This window comes from Mirounga leonina, unplaced genomic scaffold, assembly GCF_011800145.1.
Source record: "Mirounga leonina isolate KUSES-001 unplaced genomic scaffold, KU_Mleo_1.0 Mir_114, whole genome shotgun sequence".
In the NCBI taxonomy this organism is placed as follows: domain Eukaryota; kingdom Metazoa; phylum Chordata; class Mammalia; order Carnivora; family Phocidae; genus Mirounga; species Mirounga leonina.
This window is the reverse complement of record NW_023270265.1, coordinates 22,880,103-22,905,286: the sequence shown is the minus strand read 5'-3', so window position 1 is coordinate 22,905,286 and position 25,184 is coordinate 22,880,103. Positions and strand designations below refer to the sequence as shown.

General features: G+C 44.8%; 1 protein-coding gene and 1 non-coding gene across 5 annotated transcripts in view; both read left to right on the top strand.

The window, feature by feature from the left end:
* The first annotated feature begins 4,797 nt into the window (after positions 1-4,797).
* LOC117998922 lies at positions 4,798-4,900 on the top strand. Its single transcript, XR_004676142.1, has one exon. It is a non-coding gene; the product is annotated as a U6 spliceosomal RNA (small nuclear RNA).
* A 12,070-nt stretch (positions 4,901-16,970) lies between these two features.
* BLNK (B cell linker) overlaps positions 16,971-25,184 on the top strand; it is a 75,478-nt gene continuing 67,264 nt past the window's right edge. For 2 of the 4 annotated variants that reach the window (XM_035026076.1, XM_035026068.1), the window contains exon 1: positions 16,971-17,185. In XM_035026076.1, the coding sequence (XP_034881967.1) occupies positions 17,139-17,185 (47 nt within the window). In that variant the 5' untranslated portion in view covers positions 16,971-17,138. The remainder of the gene's footprint in view (positions 17,186-25,184) is intronic. The other 2 variants (XM_035026094.1, XM_035026085.1) reach the window with 1 other exon arrangement.

The window sequence follows — 25,184 nt, the reverse complement described above, 5'->3', positions numbered from 1 at the left end:
CCTCCAGCAACCCTCAGTTTGTTTCCTGAATTTAAGAGTCTCTTATGGTTTGTCTCCCTCTCTGGTTTCGTCTTGTTTCATTTTCCCTCCCTTCCTGTATGATCCTCTGTCTTGTTTTTCAAATTCCTCATATCAGTGAGATATGATACTTGTCTTTCTCTGATTGACTTATTTCACTTAGCATAATACTCTCTGTTCCATCCATGTCATTGCAAATGACAAGATTTCATTTTTTGATGGCTGTGTAATATTCCATTGTGTATATATACCATATCTTCTTTATCTATTCATCTGTCGATGGACATCTGGGCTCTTTCCATAGCTTGGCTATTGTGGACATTGCTGCTATGAACATTGGGGTGCAGGTGCCCCTTTGGATCCCTACATTTGTATTTTTGTGGTAAATACCCAGTAGTGCAATTGCTGGGTCGTAGGGTAGCAATATTTTCAACTTTGTGAGGAAACTCCATACTGTTTTTCCAGAGTGGCTGGACCTGCTTGCATTCCCACCAACAGTGTAGGAGGGCTCCCCTTTCTCCACATCCTCACCAACATCTGTTGTGAAATCATTACTTTTAATGTTTTCCTCAACATTCCTTACAACTCAAACTTGCTCCATCCAGCACAAGCAGGGCTTTGGGAGAAGGCACTCTCGTCCTTTGAGTCATAGCTCCACTGTGTCAGCACCATGTGAGACAGAGCTTCCCAATGCCACAGGACACACGGCCACATGCTTCTCCCATATACCCAGGCGCCATCTTGGGAGTAGTACATTTTCTGGAGTTATCCAAGCAGAAAGAGAGCTACTTAGTGGGACAATTTAGATTGGACTGACATGGTCAGATGGGACTAAACTTTAGTTCTTTTCCCACATTACAGCAAGAAGAAAGAAAATCAGCTCTTCTATAGACAAAATAACAAAGCTCACATTTTCTCTGTACACACAAGGTAAGCGATGTTGCATCCTGACACATGAGCTTATAAATCCATTGGCGTATGGCCCTGGGTACATACACATCCACACACTGTAAGGCAAGCTAAAGCAAGGCAGTGTGAACAAGATCCTAGAAGAACAGGCCGGCAGTGGGCAGCACCTGGCATGGTCTGGGATTCTGGCGTCAGAGAAGGAAGGCCAGCTTCTTGCAGGCAAATCGTGACACACACATATGTGAAATGCTGCAAAATAAAACCCATCAGTGGTACTATTAAGGAGCCAATTTGCCGGGAACTCCCACAGCTGTTTAGGGAGCTGACCAGACACAGCCGAGCTTCATTTCTAAGGACCGTTGCCCCATGCATGGAAGTTCTAGTTGTTTCCACTTGGTGTCAGTATTTTCTACCTTAAAAGGTCTCTGGGTAAAAATTAAGCAAAGTTCCTGTTGAAGAAAGTCTGGAGCATTTGGTTGTGAATAAATTACCTTATTTAAAAAAAAAAATGTTTCATATGCTTCCCGTGGTTTCACAACTTTGGCAGCGCAGGAGGGTAACTGTGGTGCTTGGGAAAACCACGGATGCTCAGCCCTACCATTGGCCTCGGAGATTCAGCATCCTTTTGCCTGGGATGGAGCCTGATCCCTAATGTTTTAAAAACTCAGGTAGTTGTTCTGTGTGGCCAGGGACCTGAACCAAAGTTTTCCGCAGAGAACAAATCGTTATGTAGCAATGTACACATGTAGCAAGTAAGCAGGGTTTTTGCTTTTGCTTTTGTTTGTTGCCCATTGTTATGGACTGAATATTCGTATTTTCCTGAAACTCACTCCTTCGTTTCCTGCTTTGTAAATTTTTTTTTTCTCTGTGCAGAGAAAAGGCGGCATCTTCTTTATCTGCAAAGGCTAGTGTAGGATTACCCCATTCATTCATTGGATCAACAAATTATAAGGATCAGCATTGTGTCACATGAGTCCCTCCTTTTATGGAGCTTTTGGGATTGCCGATGGCATCATAAAGGGGCAGAGGAAGCTGCTGGAGGCAGCAGTTCTGTAGGGAAAGAGGTGGGTTCTGGCTTTGCCAATTAGCAGCTGTGTGGCCTTGGGCAAGAAACTTAACTTCTCAGAGCCACAGTCTCCTGTACATAAAACATGTATATTATACAATTTCTTCCTGTTCACCATTAAGTGTTACTTATGCTCACAGGTACTCACTCTGTTTAGCATGTAGGCAGGGGCTGCTCTGGCCTTGGCCTCCTCAGCTCTGGTGCTGAGCGACATCATGGGGTTTGGAGCCAAGTTTAAGTTCACCATCCGTCCTTGGTGACAGGTAATTGGTGGAAATCCCCCATATGTGCATTTAAATTTTTATAGATCTTTTTTTTAAAGATTTTATTTATTTATTTGAGAGAGAGAGAATGAGAGAGAGCACATGAGAGGGGGGAGGGTCAGAGGGAGAGGCAGACTCCCTGCTGGGCAGGGAGCCCGATGGGGGACTCGATCCAGGGACTCCAGGATCATGACCTGAGCCGAAAGCAGTCGCTTAACCAACTGAGCCACCCAGGCGCCCAATTTTTATAGATCTTGCCCGTCTGCAAATCGTTCTCCATTGAGGATATACTAATTTACACTTAGATCATACAACAGAGAAGTGGGAATGGACCCATTTCCTCATCCTCTTAACACCCAGTGTATTATCAGACTTTGGGATCTTTGCCAATCGGACCTGCGGAAAAAGGTATCTCAGTGGAGTTTTTATTTGCATTCCCCTTAATATGAGTGAGTTCGTGCATCTTTTCCGTCTCTTTAAGTGCTCTAATTCTGCAAACCATCCGTTTATATCTTGTGCCCATTTTTCCACTAGGTGTGTTGTATTTTTCTTATTGATTTCTGGGATTTGGTTACCTATTACAAATTTAGCTTTTTCCTGCATATAGGTTGCAAATACTTGCTCATATTTGTCCTCTGACTTTGATTTGGTTAATGGTGCTGCTTTTTAAACATATGGATTTTTTTATGTAGCCAATATATTGATCTCTTTTATGACTTCTACATTTTGTGTCAGACTTGGAAAGCCCTTTTCCACTCTGAGACTCTAAAAGGAAAACTAAATCCGTGTTCTCCTTTAGGTTTTTTTTATGGTTTTATTTTCATGGTTACATCTTTAATCTGCTTGGAATTTATTTTTGTGTACAAAGTGGGGTATGGGATCCAAGTCTCTTTCCCCCAAGTAGCTTCCTAGTTGTCCTAGATTCTTTTATTAAATAATCCATATTTTCTCCACTGATTTGAAACCTACTTAAGTTTTGAAAGAAGGTCAGAGACTTCTAAATTTGGCAGCAGTAGAATTTCCAAGCTGCAAGACTTTAGACTACGCTTGTAGCTCTTTCTGAATTGTGTCTCTTGTCATTTGGAAAAAGAAGAAATACAGGTGCATTGTTCTGAAAATGTAGTTCAACAACCAACTGTGTGGGAGAGTGGAAAGAACACAGACTCCCAGGTCAGAAAACCTGACTTCACTTCTCCTGTTGAGTAATTGTGGGCCAGTCACTTAACTGCTCTGTGCCTCGGTTTTCTCCTCTGTAAAGTGGGTCTAATAATAGCATCCATGTCATACTATATTGTGAAGTTAAAGTGCATTAGTATATGTGGAAAAAGCTTTATAAACTATAATGGTCTGTGGGCACATTTGTTATTTGAATTTTTACAGGTCGGTACGGCATTGCCAGTTAATTTAGACAACACAATTCTAGATTTTTAAATCTATTAACTTTCTGGAAATCTTTCCAACTTCTTTGGAGATGGTTAGTTTCTTTCTCCTTGCTGGTGAGTTTTGTGGGTTTGCTGCTTTTTTGCTTATTAGTCTGTTTTCTGACAGCCTCTGAGTAGAGGAAGGAAGAGAAGACTAGGAAGTTAGATCATGCATTGGGTTTTGAGGGAGAAGGAGGTGAATCAGCATAGCGGTGAGGGGAGGGAGGGAAAATTGGAGGGAGAGGATGAGTTTATTTGCAATCTTGTAAATGTAATTATTTCCTAGAAAATGTTAACACTTGCTGCTTTATAATTTAATTTGCAGCAAAGGTTTGTGGGCAGTACAGAATAAAGGCTGAGCGTCAGGTAATACAGTGCTTGGTCAGAGTCCCTTGTCTTCTCAGTGTCTCCAGCTTCCTCATCTCTGAAGCAGCGACACTCATAAATGCAGGCCTCATGCTCACATGAGACTAGATTGAAGATTGGAGTGGGCAAGTGAGGAAAAAGTGTAAATATGTAATGGTGGCTTGTGTTTGCCCCCAGGGAATGCAAGCTGCATCATCTGCAACCAGTCCTGCTGGAGACAGGTGTGCCTGAGTGCCGGCCATGACCCTTCCCCGTTCCTGGGGACAAATGCCCCTCCCCACTTTGAAGCCAGCAGAAGTCTGGGCAGAGGGAGATGTCACTGCTATCCTGCCAAGTTTGCAAGAAACTTCATGGGACAATGACTCCATTATCACAAGGGGAAGAGAGATTGCCCAGGAGGACAGGGGGTGGGGACACTGGATGTGGACTTGGTAGGGGTTGGGAGAGGGGGTTGTCCGTGAAACCAGCAGCAGGAGAGCCAGGAGAGAGTGAAACTACCATTTGGGTAGCAGGTGTGGGGCACTTAATGAAGAAAAATGCGACTGTGATTTGAGTTGTTGGAACCAGAGAAACCTGTTCTTCAGGATGCACTCAGCTGTAAACCTGGCTTTACCCCGCACTTATGTTGATCAGTTACAGTGACGCGGTGGCTAAGGCGGATCACGGTTCCCAGCACGCAGAGCTCTTCCACATGCCTTATTATAGATGCTTCCAGCCCCGGGGGAAGGGCGACTTCAAAAGGCCTTCCATTCGCTCGCTTTGGCAGCGCATGTACTAAAACTGGAGCGGTGCAGAGAAGAGTAGCATGGCCCCTGCACAAGGATGACTCGCAAATTCGTGAAGCCTTCCTATTTTTGAGAAAACAAATGCTGCACGTCTCCAAAGACAAGATTCCTTCCATGTTTGGCACATTTTAAGTGTATTTTGTTATGTTCCAAAAATTTGAGACCAGATCACCCAGAACACCCCATTCATCAGTTGGCCCAGGTGCTGTAACGAATTACAGCATTTTCTCTGTGTCAGTCGTTATAAATAAGTGAGTTCTCAGGAAGTGTATTGGAAACCACCACAGAATGTTGGCACTTTTTTGTGAGGTCACATTATTACATTTTCACCGTGAATTTCTGGTTAATTCTATGCCAGCCTAGGGAATTGTCTGTGTCTCTGCGTGCGCACTCTCATTCATAAAAACCCTCCAGCAGGGCCGGCTCCGTGGGAGTGTGTGCAGGCGCCCTGTCACCTAGAGCCCCACCCTCAGAAGAGCCCTCTGCTTGGTTCAGTGTTCTGCTGTCACCGTCTTGAAATTCTTAATAATTTTTGAACAAGGAGCCTCACATTTTCATTTTGCACCAGATCCCACAAGATATACAGTCAGTCCTGCTCACTATGAAATATTGGACTGTGTTCAGAAGGGCAAGTTAGCCTTTTTTTTTTAATTTTTAATTTGGTAGTTACCAGTATTTTTTTTAAATGCCTGCCATTCAGAGAAAGGGGAACCCTCTTACACTGTTGGTGGGAATGCAAAATTGTGCAGCCACTATGGAAAACAGAATGAAGGTTCCTCAAAAAGTTAAAAATAGGACTACCCTAAGACCCAGCAATTGCACTACTGGGTATTTATCCAAAGGATACAAACATTGTGATTCAAAGGGGCACATGCACCCCAATGTTTATAGCAGCAATGTCCACAATAGCCAAAACAGGGAAGACGCCCAGATGACCATCAACAGATGAATGGATAAAGAAGATGTGGTGTATATATATACAAGAGAGTATTACTCAGCCATCTAAAAGAATGAAATTTTGCCATTTGCAATGATGTGGATGGAGCAAGAGGGTATTATGCTAAGCGAAATAAGTTGGTCAGAGAAAGACATCATATGATTTCACTCATATGTGGAATTTAAGAAACAAAGCAGATGAACATGGGGAAGGGAAGAAAGAATAAAATAAGACAAAAACAGAGAGGGAGGCAAATCACGAGACTCTAAACTCTAAGGAATAAACTGAGGGTTGCTGGAGGGGAGGGGGGCGGGGGGATGGGGTAAATGGATGATGGGCATTAAGGAGGGCACTTGATGGAATGAGCACTGGGTGTTATATGCAACTGATGAATCACTAAATTCTACCTCTGAAACTAATAATACGGCATATGTTAATTTTTAAAATGCCTACCATTCAGGGATGCAGAAATTTATGTGGGGATGTTTATAGAAATAAAGAGACTGAACAGAGAAGGTCAGGGTGTAGCAAAGAGCGGAAGCAAGGGTGGGAGAGTGAAATGAATCAAGTGTTGAGCCCAAGAGTCTTCTTTCGATGCAAAAAAGCAATTTGCATGGTCACCCCCTCTGATGCGTGCATTATCTGATGCTATTGACTTCTCAGGGAGACAGACTGTGCTCTCTTCACTGTGTGGTTTAGAAATTTTGGTGAGTCCGGATTTGCTTTGCAGCGGACTAGCGACCTCATCCTGGCGATCTCTAGACTCAAAGTAAAACAGCTGTTCAGTGGCTTTGACGCCTCCCCACCCCCACACCGTGCTTGCAGGTGCCTTACTGTTTTGCCTGAGCCTGTAATGATAAAGTTAAAAAATACGTTAGCCTCTTTTCTTATACTCTGGAAATACATACCTCTCTCCCTAAACTCTCAGCATTGCTATATTATATTTTTGGTCCCGGCCATTTCTTTCACCAAGTTTTCCCTTAAACAGATATGTGTTCGCCCAAGAGATGGTTCTGTTGCTTTAAGAGGGAAAAAATGTCACACTTGGTTGGTCTGAAAATGTAACACCTGGAGCCCATATTTAGAAATGTTCAGACACACACACACTTACCAGCCTTTCTCACTGAAGTGTGCAAAAGATCACAGGAAGCTCATTGAGTTCAATCATTTATTTGTAAGTTGGTTGTTTGGAACTTGAAAGCACTTTTTCCCATAGAAGCAAAGCTATAAATTGGGCTTTGGTCCCCAGGCTTGAGAGACTGTTACAGAAATGTCTGCTGTGGGGATAACAGTAATTGAGCCAAAGAGAAAAGCTAAAGAAGTAAAACTTGTTTCCTTTGAGTGCCTCCCTGGAAGAGGAACGGGTTCTGTGTAAGGAGGTGGTGGAAGCAGCTGGAGGCTTCCGAGGAGCCTGGGGGTCATGCCAGTGGCCCAGAGCCTTTGTCGATCCACTTTAAAGCCCGGGTGCTCTTCCTCCCCCGCACAACAGTGTACCACACAGGGCTTTGGTGTCACTCCCATGTGTGAGTTCTATTTTTGGCTCAGAATGGAAAGGAGAGCAAGAGAGGAGGGGAAATTTTCTTGAGGTATCTGGAGTTTGGGAAAAAGGGAGCAAATGAAGCTGGGTGACCTTGTGGTGCCAGAGCTCATGTTGTTCCCTTGGAAGAGAAAGTCCCTCTGTGTTCCTCTCCACAAGCTTCCTATTTGTATGGCAAGCTCCAGCCCACAGGTCCTTTTCTCTAGGGAGTTGTCCCCATTTTCCTAACTCCCCACTAGCTCTCAGTGGGCATATATATATATATATATATGAAAGCACACTTCACATCGTTCATAATTATTTGTCTGTATGTCTCCCCCACTTGATTAGGAACCTTTAAAGGAAAAATAATTTAAATTCATTTCTAAAAATCTCAGGAACCTACACAAGAATGTATGTCTCCTTTGTCTATGTTGGAAGTGAACCATGAACAGTAAAAAATGGGACTAGGGGAAGATAGTGGGGACATCATCCCACCACAGGGGAAGATTGGAGACTGTGGGGAAGAGGTCTCAGATCAGAACCTACCCATCTGTCCCCATGTACCAAGAGCTTCACTAGTCCAGAACCACTTGCCTCTTGTCCATGAAGAATGGAAGAAGGAGACCTTGAGGTGGGTTGGGGACATAGATACTAAGTGTAAGCTACTGCTTTATAAGCCATAGGGCCTATATTTTGATCGTTCTAACGCTGGTAGCCATTCTCCCTTCTTCCAGTGACAGCCCCTGACTTTCATGTGGGGATCATGGGTGGGCCTCTGACCCAGCTCCAAGATGGAGGATGGGTATCACTTTCTCCCTGGCCTTGGTGTTGGCTCTAGGGATGGAGATGTGGCAAAAATATTCCACTCGGGGTGGGTCACGCACTTTTGAGGGTGCTGTCACCATCCTGTTGTACTTGAACCTGAGGCTGACGCAGCCAGAGTGGTGGTGTGTTGGCGAACGTTTAATAATTAGCCTTCAAACAAAAGCCCAAACAGCCCTGACTTGCAGTGTCTGCCGACTCCTGTGATGTAAATACTTTGACCATGGCTGCTTGCAAGCTCCAACAGTGTCGCTGAATGTGGAGTTGGGAAGAGATGTACAGTGGCAAACTGCTATGTCGTCCTCCTACCTTCGAGATAGATACCATAGGGGTGAGTAATCTCAAGAGCAGAGATATTAGCAAAATGTATTAAAATAACCAGAAAGAGATGAGTTTTGAATATCTATCACCTTTGTTTTAAATATAACTTATTTAATTACAGGCTTATTTAATTTATTTTTCAAGTAATGGCTATATTAACAATAGCTTCACAACATTTCTGAAAATTTAATTGTCTTTCAAGAGCTGGTATGAGCTTGATCCTGCAACCCGGTGAGCCAGAGCCACCTGGCCACCTTGAATGTTACTACATTATTGTTAGATGACTACATCATTTCTAATTCTGCACTATTGTAAATAACTCTACACTCAGGAAAAATTTCTAAAATTCTATTTTATTCTTTTGAGCATATTAACATTTTATGATCCAAATTGCCTTCTAGGATGTTTCTTTCAATTTGTAGCCCTGTCTGTCACAAGGGTACCCATTTAACAATGCTTTTGACAAACTTGAAGCTGATCACGTCTTAAAAGCTGAACCAATTTGATAGGTTAAAAAAATGGTACTTATACTCGCTTTATTTTGTTTCTTTGCTTTAGTGAGATTGCGAGCTTCCTTATCAGCCATTTGCAGCTCTTCTTTTGTGAGTTAACCTTTTGTGCTCTCTGCTCAATTTTCTATTGGGCGATTAGCCATTTATTGATTGATCTGAAAGATCTCTTTAGATAGTAACGTTATAGAAGTGTCATAAGATTTCTTTATATAATGTGGCTTTCTATTAATAATTCTTTCATTTTACATGAGGGGTCCTCTGACTTACAGAAAATGTTGAAATCACAGGAGACAGGAAGTCATGCTCTGGGAGGATGATGGTGATGCGTTGAGTTTTCTCATTATAATTCTAAGGCTGACACATGCATGCTGGTTCACATTATAACTCCAGTCTGTCAATCCTCCATATACCATTTCTTAAAAGGGAATTTGAATTCTTCCATGAGTTAGGTGTAACCTGAGGTTGGAGATGTGAAGATCCATTTAAGCCATTTCACTTTGGGAACAAAATTATTAGGTTAAATAATTGTAAATAGAATAAATAAAGAGAAAAGCACGTACATTTTTTCATAAGCAATCTGATTCCTTGTTCTGATTCAACATGTCTTGACCACAGACATTGTTGTCTTTGTAAAACAGAACACTGTACGTCGGTTGGGAGTAAGGAGATCTTCATTCTTTCTGCTATTGCTTTTTTTCTGGTTTGGGTTTTTTCTAAAATGGACTTCTGCAAGTCAGTTCACCCTCTGGGCCTTGATTTCTTCATCTTAGGGTTGCTAGATAAAATATAGGACGTGATACAGTATTCGGGACATGCTTTTACTGAAAAAGTATCTGTTGGTTATCTGCAATGATCTGGGCATCCTATGTTTTTATTTGCTGAATCTGGTAACTCCTTCTCTCAGGCCTGTTCCAGACCTGAGAAATTATGATTGAATGTAAGGCCATGAAATGTAACTCAATCTCAAGGCACTTTGCAGTCTCGGTAATCTGGGTCCTGCACTGCAGTGGGATACCGCTGTCTGGAGGAACCGTCCCAGGGCCAGCAGGAAAGGAAACGGTGAGGCACGAGAAGGCCAGGGCTCTGGGTGCAGTTAGGTAAGACATGCCACTGGGAGCAGAGCAATAATGTGCAAGAGACTGTAGGATTGGTGACCACTGATCTTTTTACTCTCTCCCTCATTTTGCCTTTTCAAGAATGTCATCTGGTTGGAAGCAAACAGGTTGTGGCCTTCTCAGACTGGCTTCTTTCCCTCAGGGATTTCAGGTGCACTTCAAGTCCCTCCATGTCTTTTCATAGCTTGACATCCTTTCAAAAATCCTCATACATATGTTATTACTCAAAGTAAAAGGAGCAAGTGGAATTTGAGATTTCTTTGCAGTTATTTTCATTCTTAGAATATATTTTATTGAGGATGTACAGAGGACTGTGTGCAAGACTCAAGATAATCCTCTTCTCGGGGATATGTTACCACTTCCATGCATTGTGTCTGTTTATTTTCATAGGTAAGGTTTGCCTTTTTAAAATGTTTGCCGTACTTCTGTTTTTAGGATATGTCAAACCTAGTTTATATTTCCAAACTCCATAAAAAGATTCAGAGAATCTGTATCCATCCTTATCACTGCTGCTGTTTCCAGCTCCCTTTGCCTCCTGTTGGTGACTATTTTCATTAGCCTCTGGTTTATCCTTCCCGTGTTTATGTTTATTTTTGCGGTAAGTGTGTGTCTATAAACTTCCTCTATCTTCTTGTTAAAAAAAAAAAAAAAAGGCAGCTGACACTGTCCAGACCTTGCGTATTCTACTACCAAATCTGGGAGCTCACACCTTTTGGTATGGCTACACTAAACTCTGCCATAAAGATGGACCAAAATTTGTTCAACCAGACGCCACTGATAGCCGTTCAGGTTTCCCGATCTTTAGCTGGTGCAAGTAAAACTGTAATAACTGTGCACAGATGTGGTGCGTGTGCACGCGTGTGTGTGGGGGGGGGGCATGCATGTGTATCTGGTGGGGAAGGCCCTAAAGGTGAGATGGCTAAGTCAGAAGGTCAATTCATGCAGTTTTGTTAGGCATGGCCAGCGCCCCTCCATGAGGACTGTCACGTGCTGTCAGCAAAGGGTGCCAATGTCCTCAGAGCACCCTGCCATCAGACTTTTAGATTTTTGTCAATCTAATATGTGAGCCATCTCTTCAACATGGTGATCGCCTTTCTTTCCATAGAAGTGTGAGTGAGCATCTTTTCATCTGTTCAAAGACCTCTTGCTGTTCCTGGTCATGGTTTTTGGCTGCCTTTTGTCTTGGTTTTTCTTTTTTTCCATCTCAATCTTTAGGAGCTTTTTATCTATTAGGGATACATAGCTCTATGATCTCTGTACATAGTATCAATATTAGAATTGTCTCTAGACATCTCTGTATTCGTTATCTGTGACGCATAGTGCAGCACTTTACTCCCAATTTGTCCTTTGTCTTTTGATGCTGCTTATGATGTTTTCTATGCCATGAAAAATTTCTTTATGTTTCTCTGGTTAAATTGATCAATCTTTTCTTTTATTGCCTCTGGATTTTAAGTCCGAGAGAAGGTTGTCAAATTTAACTGTTTTCTTCATTCTTACACTTAGCTCTCTGATCCATGGGAGTTGCTTTTGGTAAGTGGTTTGAGGTTTGAATCTAGTTTTATCTTTTGGCATCATATTGAATTTATATATTAATTGGAGATAATGGACACCTTCATGATATTGAGTCATTCTACCCAAGAACATGAAATGTCTCCCCATCTGCTCAAGTCTGCTTTTGTTTTGTAGCCCTTTAAATCCAGGTGGACTGCCTGGGTTGGAAGACTAGGAACTAGTCAAGGTTCACTCTGTAAAAGATAACAGAAAATTATAATCAATCAGAGCATCTGCTACCAAAGACTTCTGGTTTCTGGGAGCTCAACCCCTGGAGGCTGTGAGCCTTACCTTGCTCTCCACATCTCTGAAGCTCCTATTCCTTTGCACAGAGCACTCCACATCCCCACCCTTGCCTGTTCTCTGGCTTCCTCACAGTCCTGACTCATGGGAACAACCTGGCCTCCCAATTGCCTCAGATTCTTCCTATCTGCTTCCCATCCTGTTCCAGGCTGGAGGCTGGGCTGTGGGACTAATGAGGAGAAAAGAATGTTTGAAAACCCCCAAAGGCGGGGTGCCTGGGTGGCTCAGTGATTAAGCATCTGCCTTCAGCTCAGGTCGTGGTCCCAGGGCCCTGGGATCGAACCCCGCATCGGGCTCCCTGCTCAGCTGGAAGCCTGCTTCTCCCTCTCCCACTCCCCCTCCCCCTGCTTGTGTTCCCTCTCTCGCTGTCTCTCTTTTTGTCAAATAAGTAAGTAAATAAATAAATAAGAAAACCCCCAAAGGGATGCTCCCCTGCTGGGACGTAGTGAGGAATAAGATGGATCCTAAGGCAAGGCTCAGTCACAGAGAGACATGAATGACATTCGTACTTGGTTCTAGAAGAAAAGCCTCTGAAATCCTTAGGAAGAGTCATCAGCTGGGAATGTGGGCTGGGAATGCAGAACGAGGGTTGGCTACCAAGAAGCAGTGGGAGGCTGAGCCGTGATCCTGGTGAGCGCCCAGGCTGTCATGAGGGCGGGGTGACCGCGCGCATACTACAAAGGAGAATCTGGTCAGCAGATTGGCTCTGAAGGCTGGAGGTAAGGGAGAGGGTGACGGCACGTGGCCCAGGAGTTGTCCATCCTGCCAACCAGGGACTTGGGCCGATACAAGAGTAAAGGCTGTTATGGCCCAAGCTAGTCTGCTAGTGAAACAGATGTTGCCCTTCCGGGCCAATTTGACCTAAACCATCAAGTTTACTGAATGGGTAAAATAGGGAGCAGCTTTGTCTCATAGGAAGTGGAGCCTTGAGCTGCAAAGAGCCTGTGCCCATTTGCTGAAGTCACCGATGGGCTCTCTTCTTCCTTCTTTCTCCCTTCCTGATCCCCACTCCCCACAAAGGAGGAAAACAGCCTGTCAGCATCTGCCACACTTCCTTTTCTCTCTCTGCCTTTTCTGGCCTCTTCTGCTATTTTTCCCCACTTGCTCTCTGTGCCAAGCTTCCTCCCGCCGCTTCCTCCTGAGCCTGCCTCCATCTGGGCCCCTCACGAGCACAGCCCAGTTAACCAGGCGTAAGCCTCCAGTGTCTCAAAGCTGCCAGGGCCACTGCTCCTGTAGGATGCCCACCCCACGAAAGAGAGCCAGCACAAGAGAGGAAGAAAGACTGAATGGTTTGGGCATTAGGGGGCCTGGCTTAGGGAGCAGCAAGACGAGGTGGCCTTGGGTAAGTTATGTCACCTTTCTGAGGCTCAGCCTCCATGAATGGGAATGATAATAGTAGCCCCCCTCATAGTTGCTGTGAGGCTAACTATTGTGGGAGTAGGTTTTGGTTAGAACCACAGAACCGGGGCACCTGGGTGGCTCAGCTGGTTCAGCCTCCAGCTCTTGGTTTCGGCTCAGGTCATAATCTTGGGGTGGTGAGATCCACGTGTCAGGCTCCGTGCTTAGCGGGGAGTCAGCTTGAGATTCTCTCTCCTTCTGCCTCGGCCCCTCCCCTTGCTTGCATGCATGCGCACTCTCTCTAAAATAAATTAAAAAAAAAAAAAGGAACCATACTGCATAGCTCCAACATCACCACTTGCCCACTTTGGCAGTATGTCTAAACCAGCCCTGCAGGATAAAAGCAATCAGCGGGTGGGTGGCAGAGCAGAATGGCTGAACCATCCATTCTGGTGAAGACTTGGACTACGTCCAGCCAAGGCTCTATAAACTGCCACAACCACCTAGTCCCTCATTGGGAAGCAATCCAGTAAACACCATCACAGGGTTCTCTTCTGGAAACCGTGAGGGTGTTTCCACTGGTGGAATCTGATTTCTGTGCACATGGGCCAGTGTCCAGATGCCAAGTCAAAAGGAGCCTGAGCTCTCCTTGAATCCCTTTTCTGTTCTCTAAAGATGAGAGGTTGAAGTCAGGGAGACTAAGTGATTCACCCAAGGTCATGGATAAGTTGTTGCCTCTATGTCAGAGCAGGACCCTCTGTTGAATCACAGACCTCTCTTGTGATGGCAAAGCCCTGTGATTCTCAGCTTTGACTACAGAAGCAGGCTTGGGTTTGAGTCCCAGCTCTTCCATGAATGAGTGGCGGAACTCGGAGCCAGTTACCTAACCTCCCTACGATCAGTTTCTTCCCATGTGAAATGGGTGTCATCACATGGAAACATGGAAAGCATTCAGTGGCATGGTGTTGTTTGTTGTCATTCATAGATGGAAGGAAAGACCCAAGAGAAACCAGGGTTGGTGGGGTCTCATCCCCAAGCTCCAGTATAGTGTCTTCTTGTTCTCAAGTCTCAACGTCTCACAGAGCTGAGACTTAGGCTGTCCTGGATTTGCCCCATAATTCTAGACCATATCTTCTTTTATTTATTTTTGTTAAATATTTGATACTTACAGTAGGTGCCTATATACCTGCCACTCAACGGAAGAAGCAGGACACCACCATTGCCTTTGAAGCCCTGTGTGCCCCTTCACTCCAACCCCTCTCCCTGGTGACCATTCACCTGATTTTTACATTTATCATTCCTCCCTCTGTTTGACCACATAGGTGTGTGTCTTTTTTTTTATGATTTTATTTATTTATTTGTCAGAGAGAGAGAGAGCACAAGCAGGGGGAGCGGCAGGCAGAAGGAGAAGCAGGCTCCCCGCTGAGCAGGGAGGCCAATGCGGGGCTCGATCCCAGGACCCGGGGATCATGACCTGAGCCGAAGGCAGCTGCTTAACCAACTGAGCCACCCAGGCATCCCAGGTGTGTGTCTTAAATAATATATTCGTTAGTTTCACATGTCTTTAGCCTTAATATAACTGGAATCATGATGTGTAATCTTCTTTAACCTGCCTTTATTGCACAAATTATTTTTGTTATTTATCCATACTGATGCAATCGTACTTTACTCATTGTCACTGTTGAATAGGACTCCATTACATCGATATGCCACAATTAATGTATTCTTTCTCCTATTGATGGGCAATTGGGTTATTTCCAGTGTTTTTAAATTTTCTATTGGAAATGGTGCTTCCAAAACAATTCTTGCACATGACCTTGGTGTACGTGGTATTTTCGTACTTCTTTGTCATGTCTATGGCCCAAATTGCTTTGGTAATACCAAAGTGTTTCCAGAGTGATTGTACTTTCTTGAATTTTTATCAACAGTGTATAGAGTTCCAAATTTTCTCTAAGGTTGGGATTATCCATTTCTCATCTGTTCATCTAGAGATTAATTTTCATGTCCACTATGCTGTGTAAATTGAGACTGTTTATTATGGTACGTTGTTCTCCATGTGTTGTGGAAACCATGTCGTGCGGCCTCATTCTTTTTATGAGTCTTTAGCTAAGACCTGGTATCCTCAATCTCCAGGCTTGCCCCGATCTTCTTAGGAAGCTGGTTATAGCTACGGAGCAGGCACGGCGACCTGGAACATTATGGTGGTCATGCTACACACCACATGGGGCAAAATGTCCAGTCTGGAAAAGCAGACTCTCATTTTTATTATGTCAGACTAAATACAGTAAAAAAGAAGAAAGAAGTGGCTGTAAAAAGAAAAAGCAGAAGTGTAACTCTTGCCCCTGCTTTTTTTTCTTTGGGGAAATAAGAAGTTGCCAGTCCAGGTGTGAAGCAGATTTGTTGGTTGAGAGAAAAGTCAAGTGGCTGATGGGGTGCACTTTACAGTAATTTAGAAGAAACAGGCTGGCTATCATCATCCTATTTAGTGAAGCTTGATTTTCTTGATCCTTGATGACATCGTAATAGCCTTCGCCCTTCCGGTCTACTAGTTTCTTCCAGTTAAGAACTATGGCGAGAGGGTGGGCGAGGCTGTAGAACTCCTTCGGGATGCACGACAAGATATCCAGGGTAGAAAACTGAGCTTCTTGTTTGGGGAAAATAAACAACTGGAAGAGGCAAGTGCTTGCATTTTTCTCATGGAAGATTGTCTGCTCCCTCACTGGCCTGGCCAACTCAGTGGCTTGGCCAAGAAGAAGGGCCCCACCCTTTAATAGCTCTGAGGATTCTGCTCCTGAACATCTGGTCGAACTAGAAATTCAGAGGCAGTACATGAATGTGAATAATCCAGATTTACCTAGAGAAATACAGAACCTCTGTTTGTACAAAGAAGAGATACAGAGGGGAAGAAATCCATCTACCACTTCCACCCCTGCCAGAGCCACTGCTGCCTTCCCCCACCTCCTTCCCTCTTCTCTTCACTCCCCCCCTTCCCCTCCTCCTCTTTCCCCTTCTCCTCTTCACTCCCCCCACCCCACCTCCTTCAGGTCTCTCCTTTTGTCTCTGCCTCCCATTTCCCCCTCTATTTTCAGCCAGGCCTGGGGTAACAGGAGGAGTACTTGGAGTCTCTACTATGTCCTTTCTCTGTATTCTTCAGACCCAGGAGAGGGCTGGTCACCTGAATAAATGTAGTAAGTGTGCATCTTCTTCACAAAGACAAGCAGGGTTTTCTTGCTGGCCACAGGGATGTGTGCCCAGACATAAAAGGAACTGTCGCTCTCATTTTCCTCCTCCCTGACCTTAAACTCCCTTCTACTCTCTAAATGATGGTACAGAAATGCCATTTTGGTATCACGGTTCTTTAAGTGGAAAAGTTTATCCATGTATTTATGCAAATGAGCAGAAAGTCCCAAAGAGACCTTCTGATGGAATTGATTATTCTGCTTTTCCTTGAGCCCAGGAAGCTACTGGAGACAGAATGACACCTGCTGAAAACAGGGACTATATGTGTTTGAGACAACAGGAAGTAGTGACCAGCCAGAAGCCAGTCCTGGTCTGGTTACAAATCTGGTTATAAAAGAAAGCAGCTGCAAAGAAATTTGCATGTCCAATAGGTTTCACTATTAAAGTTTACACAACGTGGAGTAATCAGCCAAGCTGGCTGGCTACCCAGATCACATGATTATGTAGAAACATGAAACTTGACTATGTGCTCGAGCAAGTTTTACTTCTCCCTAGTGTAGGGCGTTTGCCAGAAGCCTGCACTCTCGGAAATCAGACTCAAGTGACTGGGACCCTTGAGATCAAAGGCTTACCATGCTTCTCCCTAGGAGGGCCAGGGACTGCTGACCTGACCACTGACTGTTATTCGTGGCTCTTATAATTAACAAAAAGAATGGACAAGCTTAATAAAATAACTGTCCCTGCCAGTCAGAAGTTGAGGTAAGATTTTCCCCAATCCAATACTTCTCCTTCTTTTGCTGCTTCTTCTTCTCCTTTTTTTTAAATGCTCTTACTGCATGTGAGAAATACTGAAATCCTGGAATACTTTGCTAGTTGGAAGGCAGTGGGTGGCAATTGCTATAGGGAAGTAGACTGAGTTTTTAAAGAAATATGTAAGAACAAGTGGGCTTATTCTAGCTGGCTTTTGCCTTTGAAAGATGAAGGTAGAAAATTCTGGAGAGACAGTAAAAAAAAAAAAAAAAAGCCAAGGGCTGAGATTCTACTAAAGGTCAGCTTTCGGAGTCTGAATACAACAAACTAGCCTAAGAAAGGGTTCGTCTAATCTGAATCCTTAACTATTTCCTTGTGGATTAATGTTGAATGTTTAATGTTAAGGAATGTTGTAACCGTTTGTGTTCATTGTAGTTGTACTATCTCTTATTTATTTTGTGGGTGTATATCACAAGTGCTTGGGGACATGAGATCTATTTTTCCAGTGTTCTTATATCAGTATAATAATGATCTATAAAAAGCCACTTAGAAAGAAAAACCCACAAGTGGCCCAAGGAGCAAGAGTCAAAAAACTCCTCTGAGCTACGGAAAAGACAATGTCCCAAATTTTGATTTTGAAGATCTTTTTTTTTCTCATTGTAACAGTATCATAGTTTTTGAAGATTGGAACTTTTAAATGTTCAATGAGTGTTTTATATTCCAGCTACCATTTCAACTTCAGTTTTTCATGGGTGATGTGACACATGTAGCAAGTCCGTTTTCACAAACAATAAGGTGCCAGAGAATTAGAGATTTTGAGGCGAAATATAAGAGAAATGAGTCTGGAATTGGCAGCGAGACTGCCCTTCACAGTGAGAGTACGGGTCTTACACCTGGTAGGTGCTTGGTAAATGGTGGTTTGAAATGAACTGCTGATCTGGGACGGGTAAGCTCTGTTGGCTTGGTCAGCCATTATCAAGTGCGTGTTGGTGAGTGCTGTGGTATGACCTGCACCAACAGGGGACAAGAAGGTAGCTCAGTCTTTCCCTTGGTCTGGAGTCACTACACCCTCATGGGAGGGGGGCAGGTGAATCAATGAAAGTAGTAAGGGACTGAATGAGTGTAAGAAAGGAATTGGAGTAGCCAGGAAAGATTTCACGGAGAAGATACTTCAAGAGCGAGGTTTGAGAGGTGGGTGAGACAAAAGTAGTGTAAGAATTGGAGGAAAAGCAATGAACTGGGAGAAAGGAAATAGAGAAACTGACACTTGGGGCTGGCCTTGAGCAGTTTATTGCTGGGATGATGAAAGTATTCTGTCCAACAGAAACTATGGAGTAGGGTATATAGGACCAGAAGGTCCTGATAAAGTAGGATGTGTAGGGTGGGGCCTGCTCACAAAGGACGGTGAGGGCTCTACCCATGGGGGGTTAGAGAATGGTTTATAGGGTTAGAAATGTCATGGGTGACAGGATGGACTAGAGGGGCAGGGAGCTGGGGGCAGGGATATTCTGTAATGGGGGCAGTTCAGGAACCCGAACATCTAGCATTATGGACCTGGACTTGGGACACAACAGTGAGAAGTGAAAGGAAAGGAGCAGTAGGAAAGACATGCCAAAGCCACTAACAAGGCATGGATATTACGGCTTCCCTCAAATGAGCAAGAGGGTTTCACAAAGTCCTTTCCAAACATTCCATAACCTGGAGCTATAGGAAGTCTTAGAACCCCTTTTAGGAAATCCATATGGGAATTTAAATAAAGAAAGGCAATAGAACCTGAATCACTTTATGATCCCCCCCCCCAGCCCCCTCGGAAAAAAGTGCAGCTTAATCCCAGAGTGGTCAATAGGCAAGATGCAACCATAGATTATAGGGTAGGAAACCAAAATTATATCGTGGATAATCATACCCTACACTCATCTGCTTAGGCAGAAGTAACTTTTTTTTCCCCACTCGGTTACTCAGTTGTCTTTACAGAATTGGCCTGTTTTGGTAAAATATGCACTGTTGACGTGGAACTTTTCAAAGAGATGAAATTGTAAACACAATGGACTTGAAGCGCCATCTTAAATCTTTTCTGTAATTAGATGGGATGACGAGGAATAAGGAAATGAAGTCTTTGATCCCTGTGCTTTGCATCCTCTGTCCTGACTAGTTAACACCAGTTCAGAAGGTTGCCTAACTGCAGTTATTTGGCACCAGGTGACAGTAGAAGTGAAGAGCTGTGTTTATAGTCTTAGGTTGATCAAAATTTATATGAGGATTTGCATAAATTCTTAGCCACAAAAATAGAGAAATAGTGAGTGTCCATCAAGGGCACTTCATGATCCTGGCACATTAACAATTATTAGCTTAAAAATGGTAGTCATTAATATCATTGTTATTCTTTCTTATAAATTCCATAGGGGCACAACTGATACCATAAACATTAATCTTGATAAAATTTATGTTCATTTCAGTTCTTCTTTTTAGCTCTTTTGGTTGTGTTTCTTGTGGATTGGGACACCTGCGGCATTTAGCTTTGCAAGGGCCGTAGACATGACAAACACCCCTCCTCTGCCTTATTCTAAGTGGCTAATACAACTGTTGAGCACAGCAGAGCCCTGTTTTGGGTGTCTGGGTCTCACGGCTAGGCTCTCGCTTGGAGATCTAATTTCACAGGTTCTGGGACATGACTTATCTTCTCAGGTCTTGGAATCCTCAACTGGAATTTCCAGTTACTTGATTTTTCAAGTTCAGTTCTTCAGAGACAAATTCACTGGGGTGTCTGGCCGGCTCAAGTGGTAGAGCATGTGACTCTTGATCTCAGGGTAGTGAGTTTGAGCCCCATGTTTGGGTAGAAATCACTTTTAAAAAAAGAAACAAATTCACCTTCTTTTCACCTTTCTGCCACTAGCTCCTTCTCTGATATTCCCTGTTTCCATCAATGGTATCATCATCAGCCCTAACTCTGGTTCATCCCTGTCTGTACCTCCATTCACCTCCCACGCCCTGTAGTCTTTCTTTTATGATGCTTCCATATATTCTATATATGGCTTTCCTGTCACATCATCCTGGATAGGTCCTCCTCTCCCCTGTGTCCCCCATCTACAAAATGAGGAGTTTGGACCAGACAGTTTCCAAAGTCCCTCTCAGCTCTGATGCTGTGTGATCCTTCAGGCATGGAGACCATTCTCTGACCCCACTGTTTAGAGATGGGCAGCTTTTAAAGATTTTATCCCAAGGCCCTCAGGAAATATTTCCTGATTGAATCATCAGTCTTTGAAAGCTGTCCATGCCTAGACAGTGGGGTCAGAGAACACAACTAGACAGCAGCCAAGGAGGTCCTAGACGTCTGGTTGCTGTGATGTATTTAGAAGGACAATGCAGTTGGAGCCCAAAAGGGTTGAATTTTAACTGCCAGTTATTAGCTATGGGTCCCGAGGAGGTCACTCAGCTTCTGTAAGCTTGTTTCCTCAATGGTCAAATAAAACTAGAGATGCCTTCCTCACAGGCTCATTATGAAGACCAAGTAAGACAGCATGGGCTGAAGGGCCCAGAATGAAATCTGCCTCATGGTCAGTGTAACAAGTAAATAAAAAGGAAACACAATAATCAGTACTTCAACCCACATACCATGAATGACCATTTGGTGTCTCTCTTCCTACTAATGGTAATGGATCCAACCCCCTTTAACGGGAGGGGCAAGCAGAGCAGGAAGCTGCCCAGGGGCTCATGGTGGAGCAGCTCTTGAATATATATGTGTCTGGGAGCATTTCTCTTCTCATTCTTTATAAGCTTAGGGCAAAGGCCAGTGGTAAAGTGGGAGGGTGAAAAGAAAACACAGCATCTAATGGTAGAGATAAGACAGACTTTCCAGGAAGTACTTCTCTTCACACTGCCCAGCTGCATTATGTCAGCTGAGAATCTGCTCACCTGGGACATCCTGTGTCACACTAATGGACAGAATCCTCAGACAAGACCTCTTTCTCCTTGTGGGCAAGCTGACTGGAGCCACATTACTAGAATTTGCTTAGTGTTTGTAGCTTTTGGGATCATCAGCTAAGAAAACTCAAGGCACTTTTCCTCACCTACTCTGGGCATGGTTCTGCCAGGAAAACCCGAAACCAGAGTCCACACGTCCAAGGCACCCTCTCTCCTGAATCCAGTGGTTGCCTGCGTGCCATAGCTGAACAACCCCCTTCTTTTCATGCAACTGGCTTCCCAGTGGGCTGCGATACACTTAATTAGGTTTTCAAGAACCGAACCACGACTACATTGCAGCCAGGCCTCCTACATCAGTGGACTGGAGGAGTCTGGGCTGGTATCAGATGCTTCAGGGCGCTCGTTTACAGATAGTCTCTTGATTTTTCCCCCACAGATGACTAACCTTGTCTGTTCGGTGGAGAATTTACTCTTTGGTCCATTTTCAAAGAGGATCTTACTACTGCCCTCATGCAGTAGCAGCAAGGAATCTAGGCTTGTCAAAGAATATGAATAAGAAAAATTGAATGGGGGTGCCTGGGTAGCTCAGTCAGTTAATCGTCTGCCTTCAGCTCAGGTCATGATCCCAGGGTGCTGGGATCTCTGCTCAGCGGGGAGCCTGCTTCTTCCTCTCCCTCTGTTTGCCGCTCCCCCTTCTTGTGTGTGCTCTCTCTCTCTGTCTGTCAAATCAATCAATCAATAAATAATCTTAAAAAAAAAAGAAAAATTGAATGACAGCTTGCTGCAGGGAAACAGAGCTCTCAGCGGCTTTTTAGTATCCCTTAGAAGCATCCTTCTGCTGCCCTCCCCGAAGGCATGGCTGCATCATTTCGATCAGTGCTTCTCCACAAGGGGCACTTTTGCCCTCCAGGGGACAATTGATTGTCACCATTGGGGGGGTGCCACTGGCACCGAGGAGGTAGACTCCGGGGGTGCTGCTAAACATCCTGCATTTACAGAGCAGTGCTCACAGTGAAGAACTACCTGCCCCAAAATGTCACTAGTGCGGCTGTTGAGAAACTGATTCAGACTAAGTAAATGCGTCCTGTCTGGCACTGGAAGCGCTTCTTCATTTGTCTGTTCTTATGGAGCCGGTATGCAGTCAATGTTTAGAATATGTCATAGATATCTTTGCAATTGATGGGCCTCTGCTCACTGGGCTGATTTTCCTCTAACCAGGATGGTTTGGGTGAGGGGTTGCCAAGGAGAAGGGCCAGAGGTGTTTGGGCCTATATTTCAATGAGTTGTTGTTTTAAAAAAAGAAAAAATTAGTATCAAAGGAAAGTACCTACGCGAACCATTGGGGTATACGTTGTTCTCTCCTAGGCAGAGAAATAAGAGCAGGAAGGATCTCCAAGACATAAGGTCATCTTGGAATAGTCTCTGTTTCTACCTCTGTAAGCAAACTGGGTAAACCACGAGTGGAAATCCTTAGAGTTGGGATAAAAAGCAAATTAAGTGATAACATAGCTCTTAGGCAGTCCAAGGGATTCTGGAGCTGATCCTACAGCCAAACTCTGAACAGAGGTGGATATGCTGTGCTGGTCCTAGAGCAGAATGTGTTGTACTGAGGTCCTTGTGTAGAGCGTTATGGGATAAAAGATCGAGGGGTGGAGGGGAGATGATCTGTACCTGTCTGCCCTTTAACCGTCTTCTCAGTCCCATGTGAAGATCCTGCAGCGGAGTCTGCGCGGCTCAGATCGGAATAGCTCTGCCATCCCCTGGGGTAGTTAGTGCTGTTGCTGTGGAAGTCAGCCTTTCTTGCCTGGTCTCTCCCTAGGGCCACGGGTGTATATTTTGTGAAACTGATGGATGGGTGTTGAGGAGGCAACTTTTTCTTAAAAGAGTTTATGCCCGCTCTATTGTAAAGTAATCCTATATCCAGCCTCCTGCGACTCTTTAAGTTCATGTCGCTCTTATGCAGAGGTGAACAGTTTGCCTGATTCTCTTACGCTATTGGAAACGGTGAGAGGATATGTATGCGGGGGGCTGCCGTATGCGGTAATGTCAGATGCTCAAGCCTCTTGGGTGACCCTAGATCCTGCTTCCGAGCCAAAGGGGCGACAACGCTCTTGCCCCCTGTAGATGTGACCTTGCCAAGGAAACCATTTGAGTCAGCTTACCCAGACTCTGTCTCTGTAGGATAGTGGTCAGAGGGGCTGCCACTGTTTCCCCGTCAGACACATTATGTCGTTGGCTTTGTGATTCCCATCTGCCAGCCCCCCTTAAAGCTCACTGACCCAGGGTCATTCTGCTTCTTTCAGGTGATCTTGTGTCTATTAGCTCAGGGTTGTTGATGTCTAAGCCTCAGGGACATCTTTAGTTTTCTCATTGCACACACTTGCTGGACTTCCTGGGCCCTCCAGGGACCAGCCCAGGATCAGAGGTTCAGAGGATGGCACACCTGTTGCTCCAGAAATGGGCCCTACCTGCTGTGGGGTAGAATTCCAGCCCCCGCGTGAGTCTCGCCTCCAGATCAAGGGAGAGGTGAACCCTGAAGTGGGACCCCGGCTTGCAGGCTTCCGGGTCCCGGGGCCTCAAGGCTCCCAGCACGTTGTAGGGAAGTGGTTTTTGTGCCAAGCTCTGATGCCGGCTGTGCAAACCCTCTCTCGGGGAGTCATACCTCGGGTCCATCGCTTCTGCTGTGTGTGAGCCTCCCGATTGGCTCGTGTGTTCTCATGCCCAGTTGTACACACATCCGGGAGCAGGCTAGTCTTCCTTCCCAGCCTGTACCGTGTTCTCCAGCTGAGGGCTGGCTGCTCCCACGGAGCTCCTCCTGCAAGTCCCTGCTCCTCTGGGGTGGACCCACATCCTCCTACTGGTCCTGCCTCACCTCCCTTTTGAAAGGACGTCCGCGGGCAGCTTATTTTCGACTTGGTGTGTTTACAATCCTTTAACAACATTCTGGTCTCGACCCCCAAGCAGGCCATTTTCCCCAGTCCCTCGTGGCTCTTTCAGGGCTCGCTTCAAAAGCCAGACCAGGAAGTGGCTTAAGGAGCATGTTGCTTCTCCTTGATGAGCCACACTTCTCTGGTGTGGCCACTTTCCTGAGAAAGTATCGCATTACCCCAGGGGCGTCCTTGTCTCCCAGCAAGCTAGCTCTCGATTTTATCCCCACCGTGGTGGGAACGTGCAGCAGAGAGCCCTGAGCTCCTGAGATGAGTGGTCATGCAGCCACACAGGCCCCATGCTCCCAGAGACCCTGCCTGGTTTAACGCTCTGCTCTTGCAGTCCTACAAGTCTTAATAATTTTGAATAAGGGACCCTGCATTTTCAGTTTGCCCTGGGCCCCAGAAATTATGTAGCCGGTGCTGGCCACAGGTTCCCTGAGCCTGCTCCCCCTGCTCTATGCAAGGACACAGACATCATCAGTGGGGAAGCTCCCACCAGGTCACAGAGGTTTCCTGGCAAGCACCTGAGAGGTCATCTCTTTAGCTCCATTATTTTGGAGGCAAGAAAGCTGAGGCCCAGAGAGGGGAAGTTACTATCCAAGCTCACACCAGCAGAGCCTGCTCCAGAACCACATCTCCCTGTTCGCCTCTGAGGAGAAGGGAGAGCTCCCACCCACCCCCCTTTATTAACCCTGTGTCATTTACTGGCCAATAAAGCTTAGTCTAGCTTAGTCTGTATTCTGTATTTTCCCTAGGCATTTTTTTTTAACTAAAAGGCAACTAATTCGCTGGTGAGAAACCCCAGTGAAGCCCTGCAGAACCGTGCCCGTCAGGATTTCAGGCTTTGACGTGTCTCCTGGTCCAGACTTGAATTCCATGCTGACCCAGGCACGTCTGGTATCTACAGATACATATTTTTCAAAGAACGCTCCCACAATAGTTTATGTCAACTGAGAGGGAGCTGTAATTATAAAGAGAAGAGTTGATTTTGCACATAGACTGAGCATAGAGGACCAGTGTGGCATAATTGAAGAAAGGTGTTTTTGCTGTACTAGAAAGAAGATGATCTTTGAAATCAGGCAGGCCTGGGTTTGAACGCTTCTCTGTACTTCCTAGCTCGTGGTCTTTGAGAAGGTCACTTAATCCCTTTTCACCTC